The sequence below is a fragment of the Ailuropoda melanoleuca genome, chromosome 5 (assembly GCF_002007445.2).
Source record: "Ailuropoda melanoleuca isolate Jingjing chromosome 5, ASM200744v2, whole genome shotgun sequence".
NCBI classification, from domain to species: Eukaryota; Metazoa; Chordata; class Mammalia; order Carnivora; family Ursidae; genus Ailuropoda; species Ailuropoda melanoleuca.
The window spans coordinates 31,303,201-31,328,320 of NC_048222.1; the positions used below are offsets into that span (position 1 = coordinate 31,303,201).

Here is a 25,120-nt window from a genome sequence, read left to right on the forward strand (position 1 = left end):
CCTGTATCAGCACAGAGGTTAAGGACACGCTCTGAAGACATGGCCTGCCGAGTATATTCTGTGCCAAGCACTGCATGACCACACGGACACAATGACCAGGACACAGTTCCTCTCCAAGAGGAGAGAGAAAACAGAGCTATGAACAGTCTAGGTCACTCAGGAAACCCAAAAGGATGGAGGAGCCAGTTTTGACCGTGAGGAGAGTTCACAAGAGGATTCTAGAAGTGCTATATGAGCGAAGTTGTGAAGAATGAATACTAGTTTTGGATCCACGAATACATAGGGACGGCCAACTCTGTATGAGCAAAGATGCAAAGGTGAAATAACTAGCAGGGAAGATGGGGTGATGCAGAGATGAAGCCAGAGTAAGGAAGGACCCTTCCACCTCAGACAAAGGTGTTTGGTCTCATTTATATAAACTATTGGGAGCCCTATAGGATTTTATGCAGGAGAATGACATGATCAGACTTCAAAGAATTTCTTTGGCAGTGGGGAGGGTAGCGGACTTGAAACAGGAAGGACCAGGGACAAAGAGGTCAGCTAAGGGGTCACTGCAATAGATGTAGCAAGAAACAAAGGCACTGGTAGGATGGATGGCCCAGAGTTGTGCGTGTTTACCGATGGGAGCTGCCTAAGAAGTTTCTGGCTGGATAGCTGCGTAGACGAAGTGAAAAAGGCAATGGCAAGCAAGAGGAGCTCTGTTTGGACAGTCTTAGTCTGAGCCTGAACGAGGCCTTCCAGATGGCGGTGTCTAGCAGGAACTTGGCTCTATGGGATCTAGAGTTCCGGGGATGGAGCTGGGAAGTTGGGTCACTTTGAGGACCTCACCGCAAAGACGGTAGCTAAAGCCACGGTGTTGGGGAGATCGCATGAGTAAAAAGAGGGCAAAGGCACTGCTCAGATGATCACTAGCATATAAGTGGTGGCAAGGGAGCCACTAAGAAGGAAGTCAGGTGAGAATAGTTTTTTGGGTTGTTTTTTTTTTTAAGTCAACAGTATGTGTGCAGGTCGATCAAAATGAGGGCTGAAAGGGGAGCCTGGGTGGCTCAGTTAAGCGTCTGCCCTTGGCTCAGGTCATGATCCCAGGGTTTTGGGATCGAGCTCCTCGGCAAGGCTCCCTGCTTCTCCCTCTACCTCTGCCCCTCTTCCTCCCCCTGCTCTCTCTTCTCTCTCTCAAATAAAGTATTTAAAAAACAAAAACGAGGGCTGAAGGGAAGCCAGTGGCTATGGCAGTCAGGTCACCCATGACCAGAGGAATGCTACACAAACGAATACTAGTGTGACTTATACCTGGGATAACGAATACATGTTTCACACAAGGGACAGAAATTACTGACGTGAAGTGGGAGAGGGAAATGAAGTAACAAAGGCGACCGCAGAGTGTTCCTCCCAAAGCAACAACTCCACTCTCGGCCGCAGCACAAGACCAAACCGACCAGCCTCCGAAGTCCTGGGCTGCATGTCCTCTGCGAGTCACTGCAACTAAGAAACGTCTCTGGGAAGCTTCCCTCAGCTTCCCTAACTCCTCCAGGTCAGCTTAACAGTACTGTTACACCATACGAAATTCGCAGCTTGTGCTGCGTGCTGGTAAGCCACTTGGCGGGAATTCTCCAGCTTCCCTGCAGTTCAGGACCACGGGAGGCTCCCCAGTGCATCCCAGAGTGCCCAGTACCGGGCTCTGTATATGATGGATGCTTCCGTGTGATTTGGGCTGAAAGTACGCCTGCAAAAGCATCGTGGTGGTGGTTTTTATGTCCGTGTTGGCTTTCATAGATCATTCCAGGGAAATGTGTACTACCTAGCAAAGGAAAATACCATTCGCTGAATCCTTTGAGTTCAAGAAAAAATACGATGTGGGGTTACACGCAGAGGCCCAGGAGAGAGAAACAGGAGAGAGTGAAACCCCAATACGCCTTCCAAGGAACCAATTCAGAGAAAAAATATTAGCATTTGGTGGTAGAGGATTCCCATTATGCCACACGGATGAGCTTTGAAATCACAACCTGCTATTCAGCCTGAGTATTAATCCCGAAGGAACTTGTCCGTAGCTTACTTTTGTAAGTAAATCTAAAAAGAAACAGGTACTGCGGGACGCCTGGCTGGCTCAGTCGGTAGAATGTAATACGCCTAATCTCAGGGTTGAGTTCAAGCCCCATGTTGGATGTGGAGCCTACCTAGAAAAAATTTAAAAAGAAAAAGAAACAGGTACCGAAGAAAATCCTGATGCACCCTTGAATCAAGAGGAGACTGGATGACATGAGCATTCAGTCTCACTTCAGTACGCAGTACGGTCCAAGTCCTGTTCCCTAGCCCCCCCAGGAGAGGAGGAAGCAGAACTGTGTGTGAAAAGGACCAACACCAAGCCAATGGTTCCCAACATGTCTCTTGAAACCCTTAAGTTTTGCAAAGACAACACACATTCTGGCTGCATTCAGCTTCCTCCTGCCTGCACTTCTGATCCCGGATGGCCTTTGCTCCTCTTGCCTCTTTCTGAGGCTCCTTTCCCTAACCCAGAGAAGGGGCCAGTGAGCGCACCCCACAGGACTCCTGCTCTGGAGGACCCAGTGGACTCGGCAGGAGACCCAGCCCAGGAGCCTGTGAGCTTCCTGGTCGACCCCAGGCTGGGTAAACAGCTGTACAAACGTCCACCAACTGACAGCACTTGTCAGCAGGTGTCCCCTTGGCCTTGCTGCAGGGGGAAGCCCAAAGCCCCACAACCCTGGGCCAGGTGGGAAGAACACATCACGGGGCCAACAGAAGACGGTCTCTTTATACAAACGAACTCCGAAGACTCGTTCTCAGGGAAAAAAGCAGGCCCCAGTCTCCGCGACAGAAAAGCACGTTGCCTAAACATGGTGATGAAGTGTTCAATGGTCTGCAGACGAAAGGGTTAAAAGAAGCCACCGACACTCTGGCCCCTTTCAGTTATAAGCCACGTTTGTTTGTTTGTTTTTAAGATTTTATTTATCTGCAAGGCAGAGAAAGCATAAGCAGGGGAGGGGAGCAGGGGAGAGGGAGAAACAAGCTCCCTGCTAAGCAGGGAGCCTGACATGCATGAGGCTTGATCCCAGGACCCTGAGATCATGACCTGAGCTGAAGGCAGACGCTTAACCGACCGAGCCACCCAGGCGCCCCCACGTTTGCTTTCAAACACAGCAGATTCACAATGTTTTCACACAGTTTATTCAGAAGTTTAAAATGTGGGCATTTTCCCCTAAAACAAATCATCCCCTGCCACTCCCCACACAGAGAACCACCACTTCTGTGAACTTCTCTTTACCATGCTTACCACACACACTTGCAAAACACCTGGGGGCCAAAGCCTCAACTATTTGGTAATACAACGAAACTACAGTTACACAAAAGAATCTCATATACTTCCTTTTCACTAGCAGACCATGAATGAAAGATTAAGGGGCAAACATTACCTTCATCCAAAGTTAATACTTCCCTAATCTTTTTTTTCTTCCTCTAAAGACATTAAAACCTGAAGCAGTTTCATTTACTACTGTAACTCTGACATCCCATTTTTCTTTTCGGAATGGCTAAGCCGGGACATCCTTTCCAGCTGATCTTAACCTCAAGACCGACAGAAAGCAGACTCCCAGCGGAGGCTTGGCCATGACACTTTGCAACAGGCAAAATCACCACACAGGTGCAAATGATGCTTTCAGAGTTAGCAAACATCTTAAAATAATGCATTAATATGGAGCCTCCACATTTTTCTGACGCAGCAAAATTCCTCTTAAGGTGGTGGCAGCTGTGAAAGAAAAGGCACTTTGTGCTAAAATTCTGAGGGTCTCTCAGGAGAGCGCCACAGCAGCGGGGCCCGGTCAGCCCAGGCTGCAGGCTACCCTTTAGAGTGGAGGAGCACCCCCCAGGAAGGCATCTGCAAAGGAAAAATCTGTAATCATGATTCCAAGGCAAAATGGCTACTTAAACTGGAGAGGACAAATACAAGACGGAGAGAGGAGCCGAAACACAGCTGCAGCCCGCGCTGAGCAGGGAGCTTTGCAGGGGTCTGCAGCTGGCTCCGCACTTTCTCCTGGCCGCTTCCTCCACTTCCAAGGAGGTTCTGAGCCAGAGCGGGAGCAGCACCTTAGCCACGAGGGTTCCGAGGGTTCGGGGCCCCTCGGCCTGGACGCTCCCTGCTGTGCTCCCAGGAGCAGACCGAGTTCCTGCCCGCAGCCCTTGCGGCTACCGCCGGCCCACGACAACGTCCGTCTGGGGATTTCGGATACAGCCGTGAAGACGCAGGAAGGGTTTCCCGCGGGGTCTCGGACGCCTTGGCAAAGCCCGGGGGCTTGGGTCTTCTGAGAGCGACAGTCGATCACGCCAGTTATCCCCCGTCAACACTCAGAAGAGCAGCGTGAGTGTCTGAGCCGGGCAGGGGGAGGCCCGGACGGACAGGGGTCTTCATCCTGGCACCATAAATAAAGGGCACCATGGATGGAGGAGCGAGAGCCCTCGGCCACCGAGGCGCGGGGAGGAACCACATCGCCGCCGCGCACAGGGGCGCGGAGCACTTCCTTCAGCCGCAATGCTGCTGCTGAGGCTTTCATTATTGCTTTCTTTCCTTAGTCCTGTGGAACTTTCAGCCGTAAAGGAAAAGGAAATACTTGGTGGGCTTGGCAGAAAGCATGTCTGTCACAAAATCACAGAAGTTGGCTGATAGTCAATAAGTCTGCGTTACAACCTCAGTAATGTTTGATGATGGCTGTTTTTTTTTCTCCTTCATTCTGATGAACTCAGGAGAACACGTTTTTTAAAACCTCTATCAAATTGGCTCACGAGGCTTCTAAAGAAGCAGTACGGCTGTTCCTGGCCGCCGCGGTAGAAATGGCTGTCTTTGCATGTGCCCGAGGCATTACGGAAGAGAATCCACTCGCTGTCACACTTCAGGGGAGTTTACCGTGACACACTGGCGGGTTCCAGAAACCTCTTGGAAACGCTTTCGAAAGAGTGTGTGAGAGGAAAACCGTGACGTTGTACCAAGAACTCTGCTCCACTGAGGGCTCTGATTCAAGGGAACTATTTGGCCGCTTTCATGTAGGAAGGTATTGCCCCCCGAGCCGTCAGGCCCTCAAAGCGCTTGTACGTGTAATTGACGAAGACCCAGTCTTTGTTCTTGTAGTCGGTCTCGGGGTGATTACTTGTAGCCACTGGGAAAGAAATACATGTGAGAGTCGATTCACTGCCTCACCCGAGGGACTACTCCGAACCGAGCACGTGACACTCTGGAGACGACAGCCACCGTTTCTATTTGGGAGAAACTGTTTATCGCTCTGCGAATCTTCTACATCTGCTTGTCTGTGTTCTTTGAACCTCCTAGTTTTCATACATATTTTTAAAGTTTTATTTCCCCATTTCTGTCACTTCAGGTTACCTAACCTTTAATTTAATAAATACAAACAAAACAACAAACCTTTGTGACTTCCCCACCCCGTTCAGCCGCTAGAGTTTGGGGCTCATTCTCCACTCGACAGGGCGTCACTGCTCCCCAGCATCAGCACCGGGAAAACACTTACAAAGGACCCGAAGAACTAAAACTCCCCTAGCTGACCCGTAAACACAGCCCCCAGCCTGGGGGGAATAATGTGCTTCTAATGCAGCAAGAGGCACTGTTGGTGATGTTACCTGTTGGCTTAAGAATATCAGATTCTGGAAACTCATCGAAGTTTGAGGTATCATCAATGCTTTTGATTTCAATAGAGATTGCAGCAGGTCTCTCTCTGCCAAGAACAGACATGCCAGAAATTACTACGGTTAGTAGTCACGGGGATCACGGCTGATTACATCTGTCTCTGCAAAGCCCCTGGCCTGACATGGGGAGACTGTCCACTGGCAGGCAGCAGTGACTTTCTCTGAAAAGCTGACACAGCAACCACGCCACCTGGCCACATCCAAACAAAACGCAAAAACAGAACTAACAATGATCTGTAGCTGGGAAGAAAGACAAAAATAATGAGAAAAATTAAAACCCGAAGTTAATACACGGCCCTCAGGGGCTGCCACTCTGTACGAAGGGTAACCCTCCGGCCGCCCCCTCGCCTGGGCTCTGCCCTTCTACCAGAGGTGCGAACGAAGAGCGGGCTAAGAAGCCAAAGGTAAAACTGGGAATACGCAAATCAGAACACTATGGAAGAGAGAACAGCGTCTTGCCCATCTGTCTGGCCACGGCCGAATGCCGAGTGAGAAGGGCTGCCACTGGCTGCACTCCGCAGCCCCCACCGTGGCCAGCTCCACTCTCCCTCCCCACGCCTCTCCTTCTACCACTCCTTCCTTCCCACTCCAGCTCCCTGTGGCCAGCAGAGCCCTGGCCCCCAACACTGCAGAAGTTGGTGTGTTCCCGGCAAGAGCAAGGGCAACACGCTGCCTTCCCCGCGGAAGCCAAATGTCACTTCACTTAGGAAGTCGCTGCTGGCTTCACCATACCTCCTGGCACAGGGCTGACGGGAAGCCCTAACTCCCAATCCTCACCACGAACGGTAAACAAGAGAAGACCCTGAATTTCTAAGAAGCCCTCTTCCCTTACCTGGCTTGCCAATAATGGTGCTTCTATATTAGTATTAAGCAAAATACAGCCTTTCTGAAATAATCCTGAAAGTTTTTATATGGATATACCTGATATGTTCCCAGTCAACGCCTTCAAAAAAAGAGTTACTTTTGATTTCCTCAACTCCAGGGGCTCCAATTCTATGTTCCCACTCACAGCAGAATCTGGAAAAGACAGACGCCTTTCAGCATACCTCAAGTAGTCTCTTTGGAGAAAGAGAAGGAATAATCTCCGCCCCCCCCCCTTTTTTAAAGAGAGAAATGGAAGAGAACAGGGGACAGACCCAGGTAATAATTAAAGTTAAAAAAAAAATGAATTCACTCATGTCAAAAAACCTGGGTGGGAGGTGGGGGAGATGTTCTCTGACTAATACCTCAAAATTAGATCCTTGGCTTTCTCAGAGATAGGAACTTCTGGAGGAAAAGTCAAAGTTTCTTTCCAGTTCATCACCTTCTTATATGTCTCTTGAGGGGTCTCAGAACAGAAAGGTGGGTAGCCTGTAATAAAAAAGGAACTTCGGAGCTTTTACACCCCAGAACTTTGAATCTGACTGAGAACATTCTCCTTAATACGAATCTATACATCTTTAACCCTCCATAACCTCCTCTGTGACTTCCACTCATTCCAGAAAACATCTAAACTAATTTTTCTTTTTCTCCCCAAACTCCTAAGCCCAAAGTGAATTTATGCTTCCGGTACCACAAGGGAAGCAGCCAACAGCTGAAGCTGGGAATAGAAAGGAGGACATACACAGTGTCACACACGTGGAAATCACTGTGCCCAAAGAAGAAATGAAAGGATGAAACATCACTGAGAAAGGACTCTGTTCTAGGAATATCCTTACATGGGTAAAGTGCAAACAAGTTGAATAAGAAAAAAGCACAGGTTTTAGGGGCTCCTGGGTGGTGCAGTCGTTAAGCGTCTGCCTTCAGCTCAGGGCGTGATCCTGGCATTCTGGGATCGAGCCCCACATCAGGCTGCTCCGCTAGGAGACTGCTTCTTCCTCTCCCACTCCCCCTGCTTGTGTTCCCTCTCTCGCTGGCTGTCTCTGTCAAATAAATAAATAAAATCTTTAAAAAAAGAAAAAAGCACAGGTTTTAAAGGTGACTACCATGCCTCTTTTTGAGAACTACAGACAAGGGAATAAATACTGTCAGACCATATTACTCCGCATGCCCTCCACACAGACCACATCCGCCTCCACAGGCATCCAACCAATGCTCCCGGAGACAGTGCAGCCAGGAGCCATACTAGCCGTCCACAGACGCACGCACTCAGTACGGCCATGGACACACTTAGTCTCCGAGTGCTCTCCGGCATGCGGCCACCCCCCCAACACAGTGTCCCCTAAATGCAGAGACACACCATCCGAGTAAGAGGGAGAGAGACCAGCGAGGCTTAGAGAGACGAAGGGGACAGCACGAAAGTAAAGAGTATGTGAGGCAACGCCTGTTACTCTGCATATAATGAATGTTGAAGAAATGCCAGAGCGCCTGGGTGGCACAGCGGTTAAGGTTAAGCTTCTGCCTTCAGCTCAGGGCGTGATCCCGGCGTTCTGGGATCGAGCCCCACATCAGGCTCCTCTGCTAGGAGCCTGCTTCTTCCTCTCCCACTCCCCCTGCTTGTGTTCCCTCTCTCGCTGGCTGTCTCTATCTCTGTAGAATAAATAAATAAAAATCTTTAAAAAAAAAATAAAATAAAATAATTTAAAAAAAAATAAAAAAAAAAAAAGAAATGCCAGAGACTGAAAGAGCTGCGAGGAGAGGATGAAAAAGGGGAGAACAGGAGAAATGATCAGCAAAGCACCCCAGGATGCCAGGAAGCCGGACCACAGAGCTGGCTATTTGCCGGCCACGAGCTTTCTACCTAGGAAACTTGCCATGGAAAGTCAAGAGGGGAAAAGTGCTTAGCTCAGCCCCAGCTGAAACAGTCCGTCAGCAATACGGGACTCTTTCTGGCGGCACAGAAAAGTCCCCCGAGAGCGCAACTTACCGATGAGCATCTCATACATGATGACCCCAAGCGACCACCAGTCACAGAGCTTGTTGTACCCGGTCTGCATGAACACCTCAGGAGCGATGTAGTCAGGAGTGCCTACTGTGGAGAAGGCCTGAAACACGGACCGTACATCAGGGGGCCCGCGGGCGGGAGGGTGCCCAGAGTCCTGTTCTAGAGACCGAGGTTCCAAGCACCACCTACGGCTACCCAAAAGTAACTGGGCAGGATGGCCCCGTAGCTAACGGCAGGCCGGCTCTGCCAGAGCGCTTCCACAGTGAACGACAAAGCTTCGTCAGGGAGGCCGGAGACCTTCCTAGCTACAGCCAACGCCCGTGGTCGCTCAGGACAAAGGTATCATCCTAACAACTAGCACCGTAACTTACTGAGCACGCAGTGAGTGCCAGGCTCCATACTTCTTAGATGCTTCTGAGCCTAGTTCGTCCTGACACGACCTAGCAAAGGACTTTAAGGACTTATATTAGCAGATTAAAACATCTGACTCCCAAAACAGCTTTGTTCACAGGCTCAGAACTAATTAAGTGGCAGAGCCCAGTCTGAAAATGAAATACCTTGTCTAAATCATCCCTTTCTATCATAAATATTCCTTGATTTGGGAAAATCATACAGGAAAGCTTTATTATTACAAGCTAGTCATATCCTATAGGTTAGAGATTTAAGTCTATTTCCCAAACGTACTCATTTATGTAAACAATTCTCAGAGAGATATTTTCTAAATTCAAGTAATCTACTCTCATATACCAGGACTACAACACGACACTCAAAGCCTTCCCATGTGCTCAGCATTTGGGGGTTTACCACATAGAAGCCTCTAATCTAAGCATTTTTGATATTATAGAACTTCTAAGATAAAAAATAACATCTGTGTTGTCTTTTGAAAATGTTTATTATGGAATACTGCAAACATACAGAAAAAAAGAGATAATACAACACACATGTACCTATCGCCCACATTAAAGAAACGTTAATCATCTGCCATATTAGTCTCAGATCAATTGTTTTTTTAAAAGACACAAAACTATAGAACAATTCAACCCAGACAGCCCCTCCCCCTTCCCCACCGAAGTCAGAACCGCCCTGAAGCTGCTGTGCCGCGCTTGTGTGAAGATCTGCGTAAATGACATAACATTCGTCCTGGGTATTTCAACTTGTAATCAAGGGTTTCACTCGGTACCTCATTAGTCTACAATGCGACAACTTGTGCTGACTCAACATTATGACTTCGTGATTTATTCAGGCAGCTCTGGGTCACCCATTCCACTGCTGTACACATACTCCATTTTACAAATGTCACAATTTTTTTTTTTGTTATCCATTCTTCTGTTGCTTCCATTGTCTATGACAACACCTGAATAAACATACCTGTGACACCTCCCGGGCACGAGAGCAAGAATTTCTCTAACGGATACGCCAGGAGGAGTACCAATGGGCCTTGCCTTATGAACATCTTCAACTTAACTAGACATCTTCCAAGTGTCCTCCAAAACGCTTATACCTATTTAAACACCCCCAGTGGGGATGAGCTCCGGCTGTTCCATATCTCACCGACACTTGGCTCTGTCAGACTTTTTAGCTTTTGCCAATCTGATGAATATGAAATGGGACCTCGCTGTTTTAACTTACATTTCCTTTATCTCTCGTAAGGTTGAGCATGTATTCATTTACTGATTAGCCATTCAGGTCTTTTTTCTCTGAATTCCCGTTCAGATCCTTTGCCCATTTGTTTTTCAGTTGCATTATCTTTTTTCTTATCGATTCATAGGACTTCTATATGAATCCAGGGCATTAATCCCGGTTCAGGACATAATCCTTTATAGTTTTACATATTGGAAATAACTTCTCCAAGTGTGAGGATTATCAGTTTTATTATGGTTTTTAAGTGATGTAATACATGTTATATACCAAAAAATGTGCAATTATCAAATAATGAAGAAAGTAAAAATGAATAACCATGAGTTCAACTGAAGGAATGAATCATTACCAATGTCATTAGGGCTAAACGTGCATTCCTCTCCCTTCCATCCTTCCCCCTCTCCTAACCCCTATGGTTCAATTTTATTTATCATTCCTCTGCTTTTAAAAAGAAATATTAATTTTGCCTTATGTCTGTGTCTAAATAGAGAGCTTAGCTTTATTTGGGGGCTTTGTAAAAATGGTATCATTCTACATGCAGTCTTCTGCTGTTTGATTTTTCTTCTCAATGTTTTGTTCCTAAAATTGACCCATTGTGTCCCATGTAGCCGTAGGTCAATCACTTCCACTGCTGTAAAATATTCTACCCCATAAGTAACCATTTTCCTGTCAATGGGACACGGGGTTATTTCCAGTTTTTGCTATTACAAAAATACAACAAACATTCTCATACATGGCTCCTGGTTCACAAGTGCACATTTTTTCCAGACCATATGACTAGGGCAGACTCGCTGGGTTGTAGGGTATGCACATGAACTATAACAGAATTCCAAAGTAGTGGGACCATGTGGCTTATCTTTTCATTTGTTTATGTCTTTTGATATATAGAAGGGGATTTTTCCTTTAAAGTAAAATCAAGTTTTCCTTTATGATTTGTACTTCTGTATCTCAGTATTTTAAAAAAATCCTTCCTTACTCCAAGATCATGAATATACCACCTGATACTTTCTTCCAAAATTTTAAAGTTTTATTTTCCATCTACAACTTATTTTTGTGTATACTGTAAGGTAGGAATTCATTTTTTCCATATAGAATTGTATACTGTTTTCTTTTAAATACATGTATTAAATAATACACATGCCAGTTGCTGTTTTTAAAGCTTTAAAGTCTGAGACTGCACTCTCCCCAAGAATTATTTTCATTCTAATTACAAAGATTAAGAAACTACAGAAACCCTTCAATTTAGAAACTAGATTTATTCCAGCAAAGCTGAATGTTAAGTAAATCTCACTTGTTAAAAAATTCCTATTATAAAACCAGAGAGTGGGGCGCCTGGCTGGCTCAGTCAGTAGAGCATGCAACTCTTGATCTCGGGGTTGTGAGTCCGAGCCCCATACTTATGGGTACAGAAATTACTTAAAAAAACAAAAATAAATATATTAGCACTGTGGCCAAAGGTTAACTCTTGGCTTGCTTTAAAATTTTTTTTTTTAAATCAGAACATTCCTTACCTTTCGTTAGCTTCCAAAACACAGGTAAATGTCAGTTTCCCAATAATGCAGGAGCTATTGTTTGAGAAACCGTCTCTTCAGTGGAGGGTCTCAACCTTCGCTGTGCAGTAAAATCACCCAGAGTGCTTTCAAAAAATCAGACCCAGATTACATACTCCAAACCAACTGAATCTGTCTCCGGGAGTAGGACCCAGGCATCAGTAGGTTCCGAAGCCCCCCCAGGTGATTCTGATGTGCAGCCAAGGTTAAGATCAACTGCTCAACGGAGAGACGCAACAGAAGCATCTGACCCAATTTGTTCCTGACACTTCCTAACCCTCAGCAAGCTCTGTAAACAGTTTTTCAACCACATACAGAGTTCAGACACTGAAAGAGTATCAGAGGCCCTACGGACTGGAGACTATGATGTGACTGACTATACCAACCTTAAGTATCCCCAAGTTAATGTCAGGAAAAGATATCAAAGACGGATTTCAGCTATGACATCCCCAGAAGTGTTTGGTTTAAGACAATGCCTCCCCCAGGGCCCCGGCTGCACAACAAAATCATTATACTCAAAGTACGGTCTGGCCTGAGGCCCACCCATGGGCCTCAAAAAATACAAGCCTTTCTTTTGATGCTTTCTGAAACAACCTTAGAGGCATCCATTTTCACTAGGACGGACAGCTACTTACCAGTGACCTACTAACCGAGTTATTAAAGATACTACAGAGAACTCTAATTCAGTATTTTACGAAGAAGTCTGACTGAAATACAGTTTGGCAAACCCGCCAAGTTGCTCCCGCACAGGCTGACGAGCAGAAGTGATACACATGCATGACCCTCCTTCCGAATTAGCCACTGTTTTCCACGGCCATTATTCTTTCTCTCTACAACCGTTAGTTTAGCCTTAATCATTTATTTCATTCACTATAGGTTTCTAGCAAAGCCTAAGGATGTGGTGATACACATTTCTATGATCTCTGTCTATAATTTTCCAATAACTAGACACTGCGACGTACAGATTATACTTCAGATATAAACCAATGAATCAGAATGGAAGTCTGCCTAGACAGCAATATTTTGCTGGTGAATTTGTACTATTTAAATAACTTCCAACATATCATCAAGGTAAATGCAGTAATGTTACTTATTTTTAAGCTTGTAAGGTATAATTTTATGTGTACTTAAATACTTACAAAGTTAAAAACACTTTCCTTAAATTTCTCTCCAATTTTTATCACTAAGTTCTCCTTTCCACCACAAAGTAGGAAAGGGTGGGGCAGGTGAACTGAAGTCTTGACTTGCCTAAGTGAATCAAAATTTTAAAAGTTTGAGAACCACTGCCTTAAAGCTCTGGGTAGGTATCTGTAACTTAGTTTTATCTTGAGAAACCTCTAGTTCAAATATATCCCCTTTACAACACCATAAAAATAGGGAACAGGTGGAACAGGAAGGAAAGGGGTTGTCACCAATGTAAAGGGTCAGAATGAAGTCCTCCATTGAAATGTCACACCCAAAAAAACCTAATATTATGTTCACTCCTTAAAAAGATTACCTTTGGTGTCACTGGCAGTGTGACAATGCTCTATTAAGGTAATCTTAAAAGCAAGGAATAGATATGCTGTAAACATTTACTGAATGCAAATTTATGTACTTATTTTTAAAATTTATTCATACTCAGTTTGTAGCGTTTAAGAAGCCACAGATATTACTTACTAGCTGACGTCTATTTCTTTTCCAGGTCTCTGCTTTCCTTTTGGAATTCATGTTCTGGAAAGCTAAAAGCAGAGAGAAAAAGTCCTAATCAAAGTTCAGACAGGTATGTTTACTACTTTTTAAGGCTCTGGTTCAAGCCACACGGGACCTTGAAGTCTTGCTTTTCCACCCATACATCACTAATTCTAGACACTAGACCATACATCAGTACGTATGTATATAACTCTAGACCCATCAGCAGTAACCCTACACACTTCCCAGCAAGTCTGTAAACCCAAATCAAAGGCACAGAAGCATCAGCTCAAAGAATCACACAGTCACGTGGGTCATGCGGCCAGAGAGGATACAGTCCTTCATCAGAATTACAGGAAATACAGTTTCAGCAGCAGCAAAGGTCCCAAAGTGGACCTAAGACACTGATAATTTCTCAAAATTACCATCGAGTTTCCAAGAGTAATAACTGGTACATATTCAGAGACTTCTGAATTTAGAATACATTTTTGGCAGAAGCTTCTCCAGGATGAACTGTAATTGTACTACATAGTTTCAACGGTTTAACAGTGCGGGGGTGAAAACACTTATAAAGATCAATTTCCTTCTGCCATGACAGAAAGAAGCACCCAGGATAAATCTAATCTGGAGTTGGTCCCAGGACTTTTTCCTCTGCTTTTGCTTGCCTGCCCTCTATTCATCCCCAGTAACCTTCTCAGCAGAGCTCCAAAGAAGGTTCAACATCTGCCTTAATACATTTGGTAGCACTCATCTTGCCTCATCATACAATAAAAACCACAGGCACACCTGGGAAGATATTTTCATTCTCTAGACTCATGCTGTGAAAATCTTCAAATCTGTCCTGCATATATTAGTTACCAGGGGAACAGCTCTTCTAGGCCCAGGAAAGGGATAAAATGACTAACACCACTCTTTACACTTACTGAAATCACTGGGGAGGCTGTGGTTCAGATTCCTATAAAATTCTGTCCTATGTGCTTTTTTCAATCCTGTGCAAAGGCCAAAGTCAGAAAGCTTCACATGGCCCTATGGGGAAGAAGAAACAAGGTAACGGATGAACACTCAGGAATGTGGAACAGACGTTATATTCTCCAGCTCCTTACCATATCCATTACAGCTCCACTACAAAGTATGCTTTTTTTGTATAGGGAAAAATAAAAAATAAAATTTTAAAAGATCCTATTATACTAAACACTACTAATAGAAGAATTTCAATTTTTTTTTTAAGATTTTATTTATTTATTTGACAGAGAGAGACAGCCAGTGAGAGAGAGAACACAAGCAGAGGGAGTGGGAGAGGAGGAAGCAGGCTCCCAGCAGAGGAGCCTGATGTGGGGCTCGATCCCAGAACTCTGGGATCACGCCCTGAGCCGAAGGCAGACACTTAACGACTGCGCCACCCAGGTGCCCCGAAGAATTTCAATTTTTATATATTATCTTTTTGCCCACACATAAACTTTCCAACACAGCTGAACCCTCCATGGCATCTAAAGATACTTTTACTACTTCTTTAAAAAAAAAAAAAGATTTTATTTATTTATTTGACAGAGAGAGAGAGAGAGAGAGCACAAGCAAGGGGAGTGACAGAGGGGGAGAGGGAGAAGCAGACTCCCGGCTGAGCAGAGAGCCTGACACGGGGCTCAATTCCAGGACCCTGGGATCATGACTTGAGCCAAAGGTAGACGCTTAACTGACTGAGCCACCCAGACTCCCCCCCCCTTTTTTTAAAGTAGGCTCCATACCAGCGTGGAGCTCAATGTGGGCCTTGTGCTCAAGACTCCCTGACCAAGACCTGAGCTGAGATCAAGAGTCAGACTTAACCAACTGAACACCCAGGCGCCCCCTTTCACTACTTCTTAAACTCACTCACTCAAATATTCCTCTGTGTTTCTACATGGTTTTCAAAATCACCATTTTTAATGTCTACATAATATTCGAATGGCTTAGGAGCTGCCTTCGGCCCCGGTCATGATCCCAGCGTTCTGGGATTGAACCCTGCATCGGGCTCCCTGCTCAGCGGGAGGTCTGCTTCTCCCACTCCTGCTCTTGCGCTCACACACATTCTCTCTCTCACTCTTTCCCTCTCAAATAAATAAATAAAATCTTTAAAAAGAATATTCAAATGACTTAGTACATCATTATTTACCTAACCACCCTCCTAATTCTGGATGCTTACTCCATTTCTGATTTTTCACTCTCACGTAATGTGGATTCTAAGGACCCCTGTGATAGAGTCTCTGTTCCCAACCCTAACCACGCATGGTACAGAGGATGGTGTAAATAAATGATTGCTAGTTAAATAATGAGTAAATGAACACATTGTTGTTCATGTAACTTCTCTTGAATTATTTCATTATGATACAGTCCAAGGAATAAATTATTCCAAAGACAGAGAATTAATGTTATTGCATAGTTCCTGACAAATGTTAATATACTGTATTTTAATCTTAAGTGTCTGGCTTTATCGTTCTCTTCAAGGAAAACTCACAACTTCTCTGAGCCAGGCCCCATGCTTTAAATGTGCCATCTCATTTATAACTCTTACGCCACATGTCAATGACTCAGACTCGTTAAGTGGCTTGCTGGTGAAATGGCAGAACCAAAGCCAGAAAGCAACCCATATTCCTTTTCTCCAGACCAGGATTACCTACCCTCTCCAACCCCCTGATCTCATCTGGAAAATGGAAATAATGGTATCTTCCTGGCAGGAATGATGAGAAGTAATGCATGTAAGGCTCCTAAGTTAGTGCCTGGCACATAACCAGTCCTGAGGAAGAGGCAGGTGTTCTCGGGGTGGTGAAATTTCAAGTAGATAAGGAAGTAAAGCCAAAAACAGGGCAGGGAATCCTCATGCTCAGGGATCTACACTGCTCAAGGTCTCACAATTAGAAGTGGTGTGGCCAAGGTTTAAGCCCCAGTGACTTCAACATCTGTGGTACACCTTCCTTCAGGACATCCTTATGCCTTAACATACCAACTTCTCAGGATACAAGGAGGCTACAGAAGCCCTGCTCAGATGGATCAGGTTTTATATTGTTTTGTTCTGAAGAAATCCCATTAGGTTTGGCCCTATCTGTGTGTGTGTGTACGCACGCACGACAAAGTAAACTGCCAAACGAAGACAGCTTTGAGCTTGCTAACCTGGTATCATTTTTTTTCAGATTTGCAAATAACCTGTTGCACAAGTCGAGGAACAGTTTGATTTCTAGTTCTCAAAACTACATTTTACCTGGATACCTCTAAGAAAGGAATGCGTCTTAAAAAGCAGTATGTGGAGCAAATGCTATTCAAGGCTACATTTTCAGGGAATTCTGTAGCTGTTCTAAGTATGCGGCAGGAACTCAAAACTTCTACAGTTGCACTTCTAGAATCTGTATGGCTGAACACCTAAATAAGCTTGCTTGTGGGAACGTTTTTCTACAAGTCTGGGCTAGCATCCTGTAGAGAGCAAATGTGCACCTAAAAGGGTTCCCCACTCCTCCTCAGCTACATTGAGGCCCCAAGTTCTTGGCTTTCAGTATGTTTGCTGGACCTCCACAGAGACTACAGGGTGCGACTAAGCCTGCACTAAGATACCCGGGGTGCAGGACCAGGGCATCTGAACCCAACCACATAAAGTAGGGCCAGTGCACTATTAAAAATATACCTGAACATAATGACATAGAAGAATGATTTTATATACACTAACATTTTAAAAGCAGAATACCAAGCTACTTTTAGGATATTAACTATATATAAATTATAGACACAAGCAGTAAAGGTACTGAAGCTATTGTACCAAAATAGTAGCTATCTTTAAATGATGAGATTATAGGTATTTTTCTTCTTTATAACTCTTTGTACTGTTCAAATTTTCTACTATGTATACACATTATTCTTATGATGAAGAAAAAAGCTACTAACCAGAAGAAATTATTTGGTAAATCTCCTGCCACCCTGAAACTTTAAGTTTTTTAAAGAAAGTATACCAAAAAAAAAAGGAAGGAAGGAAGGAAAGAAAGAAAAAAAAGAAAAAAGAAAGTATACCAAAAGTTCAGGTTTTTCAAAGATCACAAGAAAATTATCAAAAGACAGCAAGAGGGGTGCCTAGCTGGCTCAGTCAGTGGAGCATGCGACTCTTGATCTCAGGGCTGTGAGTCTGAACCCCACACTGGGTACAGAGATTACTTAAATAAATACAACTTTTAAAAAAAAATGGCAAGAAAGAAAAATATCCTAAGAATTAAATTCACCATCCTACGTAAAAGAAAAACTCGGTCCAGACAACAATTCTGTATAACAGAGCATAACATCCTAAAAATTTTAGAGCTGGAAGGGACTTTGGCGCTTCTCTGGATCAATATATTCACTTTATAGATACATGAGGTCTGGACAGTGGTGAAACTTGCCAAGGAGCAGCCAGCAATCTAGCAGCACAGGGATTCTCTTCTCATTTGCTGTTAGTTTAAGAACCAAGCAAGTGAACTCATTTGCATATCTAAAGTAAAATACAAAGAGGCCAGTACAGAGGTTGAGTAGGACTCTTCTTTAAGCAGAAGGCAAATGATCTGGAACCTGAACTTTGGGATAGACTGTTGTTGTTTTTGTTTGCCTAACTTCCTGGTTCTTGGCTGGGTTCCTCAACTAATAAGGTTGCCCAACAGAGGGGCTCCCAACAGGTGAAGCGTTAGTAGAGTTAATTATATGCTAGGAAAAGATGACTATCTTTGGCTTTATTATAAAATAAGCTTCTAAATCAATTTTCTTCTTAATCATTTTTAAAAAATGTCCATTATTATTAAGAAGGCTGTTCAATCAAATTATAGAATCATTCTCCTTTCAGAAAAGGGAAGTAACAGCAAACTTACCTGTAAAAAAAAAGAGAGAGAGAGAGATAGAGAAATATACAAGGCAGTTCCCAGCTCCCTTACTGTGATTATCACAAGTGGCGCAGGTGTGAAAGCGGACACTGCTCAGGTGAGGAAACACACACCGGCATGCCACTCCCCTAGCACAGTACCTTGCTGTCCAGGAGAAGGTTGTCTGGCTTGATGTCTCTGTGGATGAATCCAAGTTGGTGAATGGAGTCTATGGCTAACACTGTTTCTGCTATATAAAACTGAGTCTCCTCTTCCGTCAGGGTATCTTTTTTCATTAATAGGGTCATCATGTCCCCTGGAAACAAGAAGACACAAGCCACCACACACACACACACACACACACACACACACACGACACTACATGAGTAAGTGCCGGTTTTCAGATAGTTCCTCCCTATCTGCCTACATAAGGCAGTGCTAAACAGGCCTCTTTTGTGTTCCAGAAACTGACCCCACACTGCCAATATAGGTGGAAATGGGAAGTAGTCTCTAACACTTAAAGGTGAAATTCACAGCCACAGAGAACAAAATGCTTTTAACCCAATCTGATGCTGGCCACTGAGCAGTGAGTTCCACTGTATTTTGGAAAGCAAAAGGAAATTTCTCTCCCTCCCTCTCTCTCTCTCTCTCTCTCTCTCACACACACACACACACACAAACACACACACACAATTTGCTTAGGGTAATAATTTGGACTGGGGGAAAAATTACTTTACTTTTCACTTTGCTTGCACACTTCTCTGTACCTAGAACCAACTGGCATTTCCACACAGGTTATATTGCCATTGTTAATAGACAGAGGCCGAAATGCCAAACAAAAACTAAATATATGAAGAGGCTGAAAACAAGTTCTCCAGTCTCTACTTAACAAAACACTTGAACGTAAACAAAAAGGTGGAATTTAGGTAGCAGAGTTAAAAAGGAACTGAAAATGCTATCTACTGGGGTATGTAACGGCTGCCTCCCCAAAGTGCAAAGGGAACACCTCCCAAGATCAGTGGAGTTTTTTCTCCAGTGTTTTTATTATAGGTAGTTCAATATACACCGATATGCTTTATGCAACTTTTACAACACAATATCAGTATTCTAGCAGTTAAAAGGTAAACTCCCTAGTTCTCCGCAAAGTCAAAATTTAATTATTTCAGCTTAATAACAGCAACACAGAATGGCGGGGAAAAAAAAAAAAAGACTCTGATCCTAACTCAGTGGTTAGACAAAAGCAAAGCAAAGAAAATATGTATAAGTAGTTTAAAGCTAAGAGAAACAGGAAAGATTCAGTTTAGATTCCATATAAAGCCATTTATGGTCAGAAAACAGGGAAAAGAGAAAGAAACCTCTGATTTTAATAGAGCATCATGCTGTTTTCTAGATTTCATTTATAACTTTGGGGGAATATTTTGTATTCTTGGAAAAAAGGGGATATTTTATGCTGAGGCAAAAATCAAACCATTTATTAAAATGCTCTCTTTTCTTGACCCAAGACTTGAAAAACAGGATTCCCTAATCACTCTTGGCAGCTACATATTCAATCTGGAGGCTACATATTCAATCTGGAGGCACACCAGAGACGTGGGGTGGTGCACTCAGGCCAGCTCTAGGGTAGCTGTGTGGCCTTAGCGCTGTGGCCCAGGAGAGTAGCCGGCGGCCTCACCTGTGCGAGTTTGCCCAGATGATCAGAGAGCTCAAGGCAGATGGTCTATGGCTCTGCAGGCCAGCTCCACCGAGTGCAAAGGGCAGGGTCCAGGAGCCATGAGGAGCTATGGAAGATGGCGCATGTAAGGCTTGAGGAGACATGTGTCAAGGGGCTGGGGACTGAGCTGGTTCTTATTCCTATTTAAGAACTGGCATCTCAATGTTCAAAAGTTTCTCCTCGTTCTACCACACAGACTCTTTCCTAACTTTCGTCAATTGTTCATTAATTATTAATGAACAACTGATGACCCTAGATCTAAATAAAGGTTACCACAGGATCAAAATATTATGCCACAGTTGTATTTGCTTTGCTACAGAACCAAAAAGAGAAAAAGTTTTCTTTCCCCACCAGTTGGCTCACAGCTCATCTGCTCGCTGGCACACGGGCTGCCCCCAGAACAGACGGTATGTTCTCTTCTGGGCTTACTTTGGAGCAGTCTTAGGAGATACGCATGCTGAGTTATGTAAAACTTGAAATCTCAGAAATGAGAAATTGTTTCTGGCTACTAATACAGGTTGTAACGAGAAATTCACTCCTTATTAATGTAAGTTACAGAAAAAGAAACAAAAAAGTTGAAGCAAAGAATGTAATAGCTTCAATTTGGTCACTGGGGTAACTGATTATACGTGATTCCCATTGACAGGAGAGCAGGCAGAGTCCCTATTTTATTCCTATACATTGAAAAAGAAAAAGAAAAAGAAAGAAATGTCCATCTGAATCATGAGAATGAATGAGAAGGTTACTTTAATGGCACTAAGAACTGTAGAAAGGCACCCCAGCACAAGACAGGTTACTGACCTCCTTTATAGACCTAAAAAAGATATAGAAAGCAACTCTGTGAGCACGATTAAAAGTAGAAAGGAGGGTTAATTGACGTGAGAGAGAAACCACAGAACAAAAAGGAAAAATGACCTTTCATCGTCAAGTAATTACCTCCAGGCAGGAACTCCATGATTAGGTAGAGGTTTAGCTTATCCTGAAAACTATAGAACATTTTCACAACCCACAAACTGTCTGCCTCCACTAGAATGTCGCGCTCCGCACGAATGTGGCCGACCTGGAGGTACACGCATTTGATTAATGACAAGCCTTGCTCTGCTTTATTCGACTGCATATTTGTTTAAACAATTTCAATACTGTTTGAGTATTAAATTGTGATGCAAAAGATCTAACTTCTTGCTCAGGCAAACGTATGAACTCAAAACGGACAACATTCGACTTGAAGGTATTCAGTCATACACCTGAGTGATGAAAGGCTTAAAAAAATAACACAGTGAACGGCTGTAATGCAAACGGCAACTTTCGCAGTGCTATAAATAAAACCTCTGATTAATTAAAACTACCATTGTTCCAATAACCTTTTATGACAAAAATTAACTCCCCAAGATGAGATCCCTCTTAAACAAGTCCCGCCTCAGGTCTGCGGGGGTATCTGCAATGACAGTGCCCTGGTGGGCAGTTCTAGAATACTATTCCACGGCACTCAGTTCACTGCTGTGCACAGAGTAAGTGCTCAATTCTTACTGAACTGAAATATAAGAACATCTAAGAAAAGTTACTGATTCAAATTTCTGATATTTCCAGTTTTCTGCTCTTATAAACTATCTAGCTAAAGATTAGACCAAGTTGCCAAAGGTTTGGGAGAACTAGCAGAATTCATTAAAATAATGTTTTATTATCAAATTTACCTTATCTACCTTGAACATGTAACAGTAATCAAAACACTGCTGCATGTTATCAAATCCCATCCCCCCCTTACATAAGTGTCACCAGATGCAAAGCTGGGTTTAATCAGGTCTATGTTTATTAAGACCCAGTCCAATCCTTGAATAGAGGTTTTGTTCTTAACATACACTGTGGGGCTTGAGTTCTACTCTATGTTCAGAGGTGAAGATGTACCAAAGTTCACGAACTGGCACTTTTGCGGCAAACTCGGCCCATGGTGGTTGTTTTGTTTGCTACGGCATTCTATACGCTTGCTTGTTTTACTGGAATGTCTTCAGCAAAGTCAGGCACTTGCTCTTGCAGCTGGACGCAGCTACCACCCCTCTCCCGTCTTACACGCAACGTGCCTCATTCTTCCCGTGGGCCTCACGGCACTTGAGTCTATAGATTTCGGTTTCAAGGCTCTACTAAAATTGTTTGGGAACTTTTAAAATAGCTTCAATGTCGCAGAAAACTTCCGTTTTGTACATCTCTACTTAGGGTACGAGGGTGGGAAAATGGAAGAGAAGGGTGGTAAGGGACAATGTCAGGAAATCATGAAGAAGCTGAGTAAGGGCAGATGCTTTCCCTCAGCTTTCATACAGAAGCAAAGCTTTTGGGAAACACTCATGCCACCCGCTCGACTGCAGCTGGGGCCAGGCCCTGGGCGTTAGCAGACAGGAAAACTGCGCGAGTCAACCTCCACCTGCCTCTCCTCTCCTGGCTGCGGAAAAAGCCTCTACTTGCTGCAGGGAGCCAAAGAAATGGGGAGGTACTACGACTACCACTCATCAGTCACCCTGGAGGACAGAACGGTGACTGCCACGTTCTCTGCTTGTCAAGGGGAAAGTTATAGGCCACCTGTGCACACCTTGCCCTTCTGTCCTAGTGCTGAACAGCAGCCGGGAACCTCAAGATCTAGGAGTGGGGTCAGGCAAATACAGGGTCAGGGAGGGAAGAACCAGAGGTGCAATTCACATCACAGGCTCCCTTTCCAGGCTCCACACATATTTCATGGGGTGGGGAGTGACATGCTAGTTGCTCTCCTGAGCACTAGAAAAGCAGAGATAAAAGTCCGTTTTTTGTCCCATCCTAATACAATACTGGCATCACAATTGGAGGTTGTCCTTTTGCAATGTAAGAGACACATGAAGAAACTAGCTAAATGCTGGTCTCTTATTCTTTAAAATTTATTTTCCAAAGAGCAAAATTTTCCACCCTATGGATCAGAATAACAACCTGAACTCTCAGTAAGTAGCTTTAATTCCTGTGTAGTTTAGTAAAAGCAAACAAAAAACTTCTCCTATGGATAAAACACCTCCACCTACAAAAAATTAGGCTCTGAATTCAAACTCTGTCAGGCCTACCGAAAAGTGATGGGTCTGCACCAGTCCGCTTCCTCTCACATCCTAGCACAGACTACGCTTCAAGACGCCCAACCCAGGCAGCGTGCGTGGCCAGAAATTTTAACTGGAACACACTGAGATCAAACCCAGGGAGCAGAGTCCAGCAGCAAGGTGAGCTAACAATTCAGTTAATGCACTGTTTAAAATCCTAATTCTCAAAGAAAGTCCCTCTATTCTCATGTAGGAGAATTTTAGAAAATGATTTTGAAGAAGGTACAATATTCAAAAAACCGTGTTTACACCCTGTGTTTGGATCGTCCTCAGTGACCACTCTGGGCAACTGGCACGTGCTATGAAGGGTCAGTAAGTGAAAGTCGTCATGCACGTCTCTTTTTACAATGCGATTCTGAACACTAATTATTTGATAAAGGAATGCTTTCAGCCTTGGTTAAAACTACAGGAAATAGGTCTTGTAAAAATAAAACTTACTTATGAAATACAAAATATACTGACTAATCAATACAGTTTAACATTTCCCTTTTCAAGACTAACTGAAACTCTTTCAGTGCCTACGCCCATACCACACACTGATTTTTAGATAATACATAAAATGGGGCTGTTGAGCATTGAGCAAGGTTGGTATTAGCATAAGCTATGGTGTCTGAAGGTTCAGTGCCAGGGTATTTGATATTCTGAACCAAAATCCCTACAAGTCTAAGCTTACGGGTAGCACATGAGAATTGAAGAGAAAATAAAAACTCCAAATTGTGACTGGCACTTAAAAGGAGGGCAGAGAAGCCTCAGTGATTATGTCTCCTCTCAAGAGGCAGAAGGGACTGGGTGTGGGCCGGTCTCCATCCTTGCTCTTGCACTCTGTACTCAGAGCTCTCCTTGCCACAGGGGCTCTCTTTGCCCTCCTGGAGCATCTGATTACAGGACGTATGCAGGCATCACCCACTACTGTTCTTAAGCAAACCACTGAATGAAATTGGATTAACAGAAAGGCAGCAGTCTTGTTTTTAATATACTGCCCAATATTTAAAATTTTATGTTGCATAAAGTACTCCTGCATCTTATAAATCTATATGCAAAGTAGGTTTGGATTTTAGAAAGTGTTCTTAATCCTTAAAAGAGAATTTGCACTGCTTCTGCCGTTTGCATTAGATTTTTTCAAATTCATTCAGAAAGAAGACTGCTCTCTTGGGTAATAACGAGTTACGCAGAAGACCAAACTTTGGTTTGAGTGTACAGAATGAAGCATATAAGGACACATTTTAGATTGCAAATTCCAAATTCTAGTTTCTAAGTCTCAGTTCCAAGGTATATATATACAATTTCTCTCAGCACTCAGTAGGAACACGCTGCCACAGCAAGTGTGACCTCAAGAACAGGGTCTTTGTGACAAGCACAGCTTGTGATCAACTTGGAGACACAAACAGCAGATGCTAATAGGTTTTCCACTTTTAAAAGACCACACAGCATAAGGCATTATTTGTCCTTTTAATATATATGTGACTGCTTCTTTGTTGGGAAAAGAAAAGTAATATTACATGTATATGCATATATGACAGTGCTACGGGAAACTGTAATAAGAAAATACATTTCAAATAAACAAAAAGAACAGTTTTATGTGACAAAAAAAATTTATAAGCTGACTAAAATCACTGCAACAATTGTGGTTTACCTGCTCTTTTTCAAGCATATCTGCTTTACGGAGTATTTTCATTGCATACACATGCCCTGTATCTTTCTTCTGAACAAGCCGCACCTAAAAGTCGTAAAAGAAATGCCAAGTCAAAAGTTCACAATGTCAAGCTAGTGCTTTCATGTGTTACAGGAAATAATTCCGACTGAAGAAGTATTACTATATTAATATAAGCAACCAGCAATAACCAAGCAGAAAAAAGTGCTTTTTAATGTCCCAAAATGGATATATTTATTATACACCGTGAAGCCAGCCCTGGAAACATTCTCAAACATCTCCACATCTGAACAGCTTTGGCTCCCTAGCTGAACAAATCAATCTAATTTAAAACCCTCACTTTCATACTTAAGAACTCATTACACCCGTGGCGCATGTCATCCAGTCAGCT

The 25,120-nt window shown here is 43.7% G+C and overlaps 1 protein-coding gene across 2 annotated transcripts in view; it reads right to left on the reverse strand.

The window, feature by feature from the left end:
* Positions 1-3,160: 3,160 nt before the first annotated feature.
* The window catches only part of STK38 (serine/threonine kinase 38), a 40,214-nt gene continuing 18,254 nt past the window's right edge, over positions 3,161-25,120 (reverse strand). For both annotated transcript variants that reach the window (XM_011218509.3, XM_019794177.2), the window contains exons 5-14: positions 24,712-24,795; positions 20,911-21,034; positions 18,425-18,579; positions 14,349-14,451; positions 13,414-13,475; positions 8,549-8,666; positions 6,930-7,053; positions 6,625-6,720; positions 5,638-5,732; positions 3,161-5,162 (exon numbers count right to left, since the gene is read on the reverse strand). In XM_011218509.3, coding sequence (XP_011216811.1) covers positions 5,032-5,162; positions 5,638-5,732; positions 6,625-6,720; positions 6,930-7,053; positions 8,549-8,666; positions 13,414-13,475; positions 14,349-14,451; positions 18,425-18,579; positions 20,911-21,034; positions 24,712-24,795 — 1,092 coding nt within the window. In that variant the 3' untranslated portion in view covers positions 3,161-5,031. The remainder of the gene's footprint in view (positions 5,163-5,637; positions 5,733-6,624; positions 6,721-6,929; positions 7,054-8,548; positions 8,667-13,413; positions 13,476-14,348; positions 14,452-18,424; positions 18,580-20,910; positions 21,035-24,711; positions 24,796-25,120) is intronic.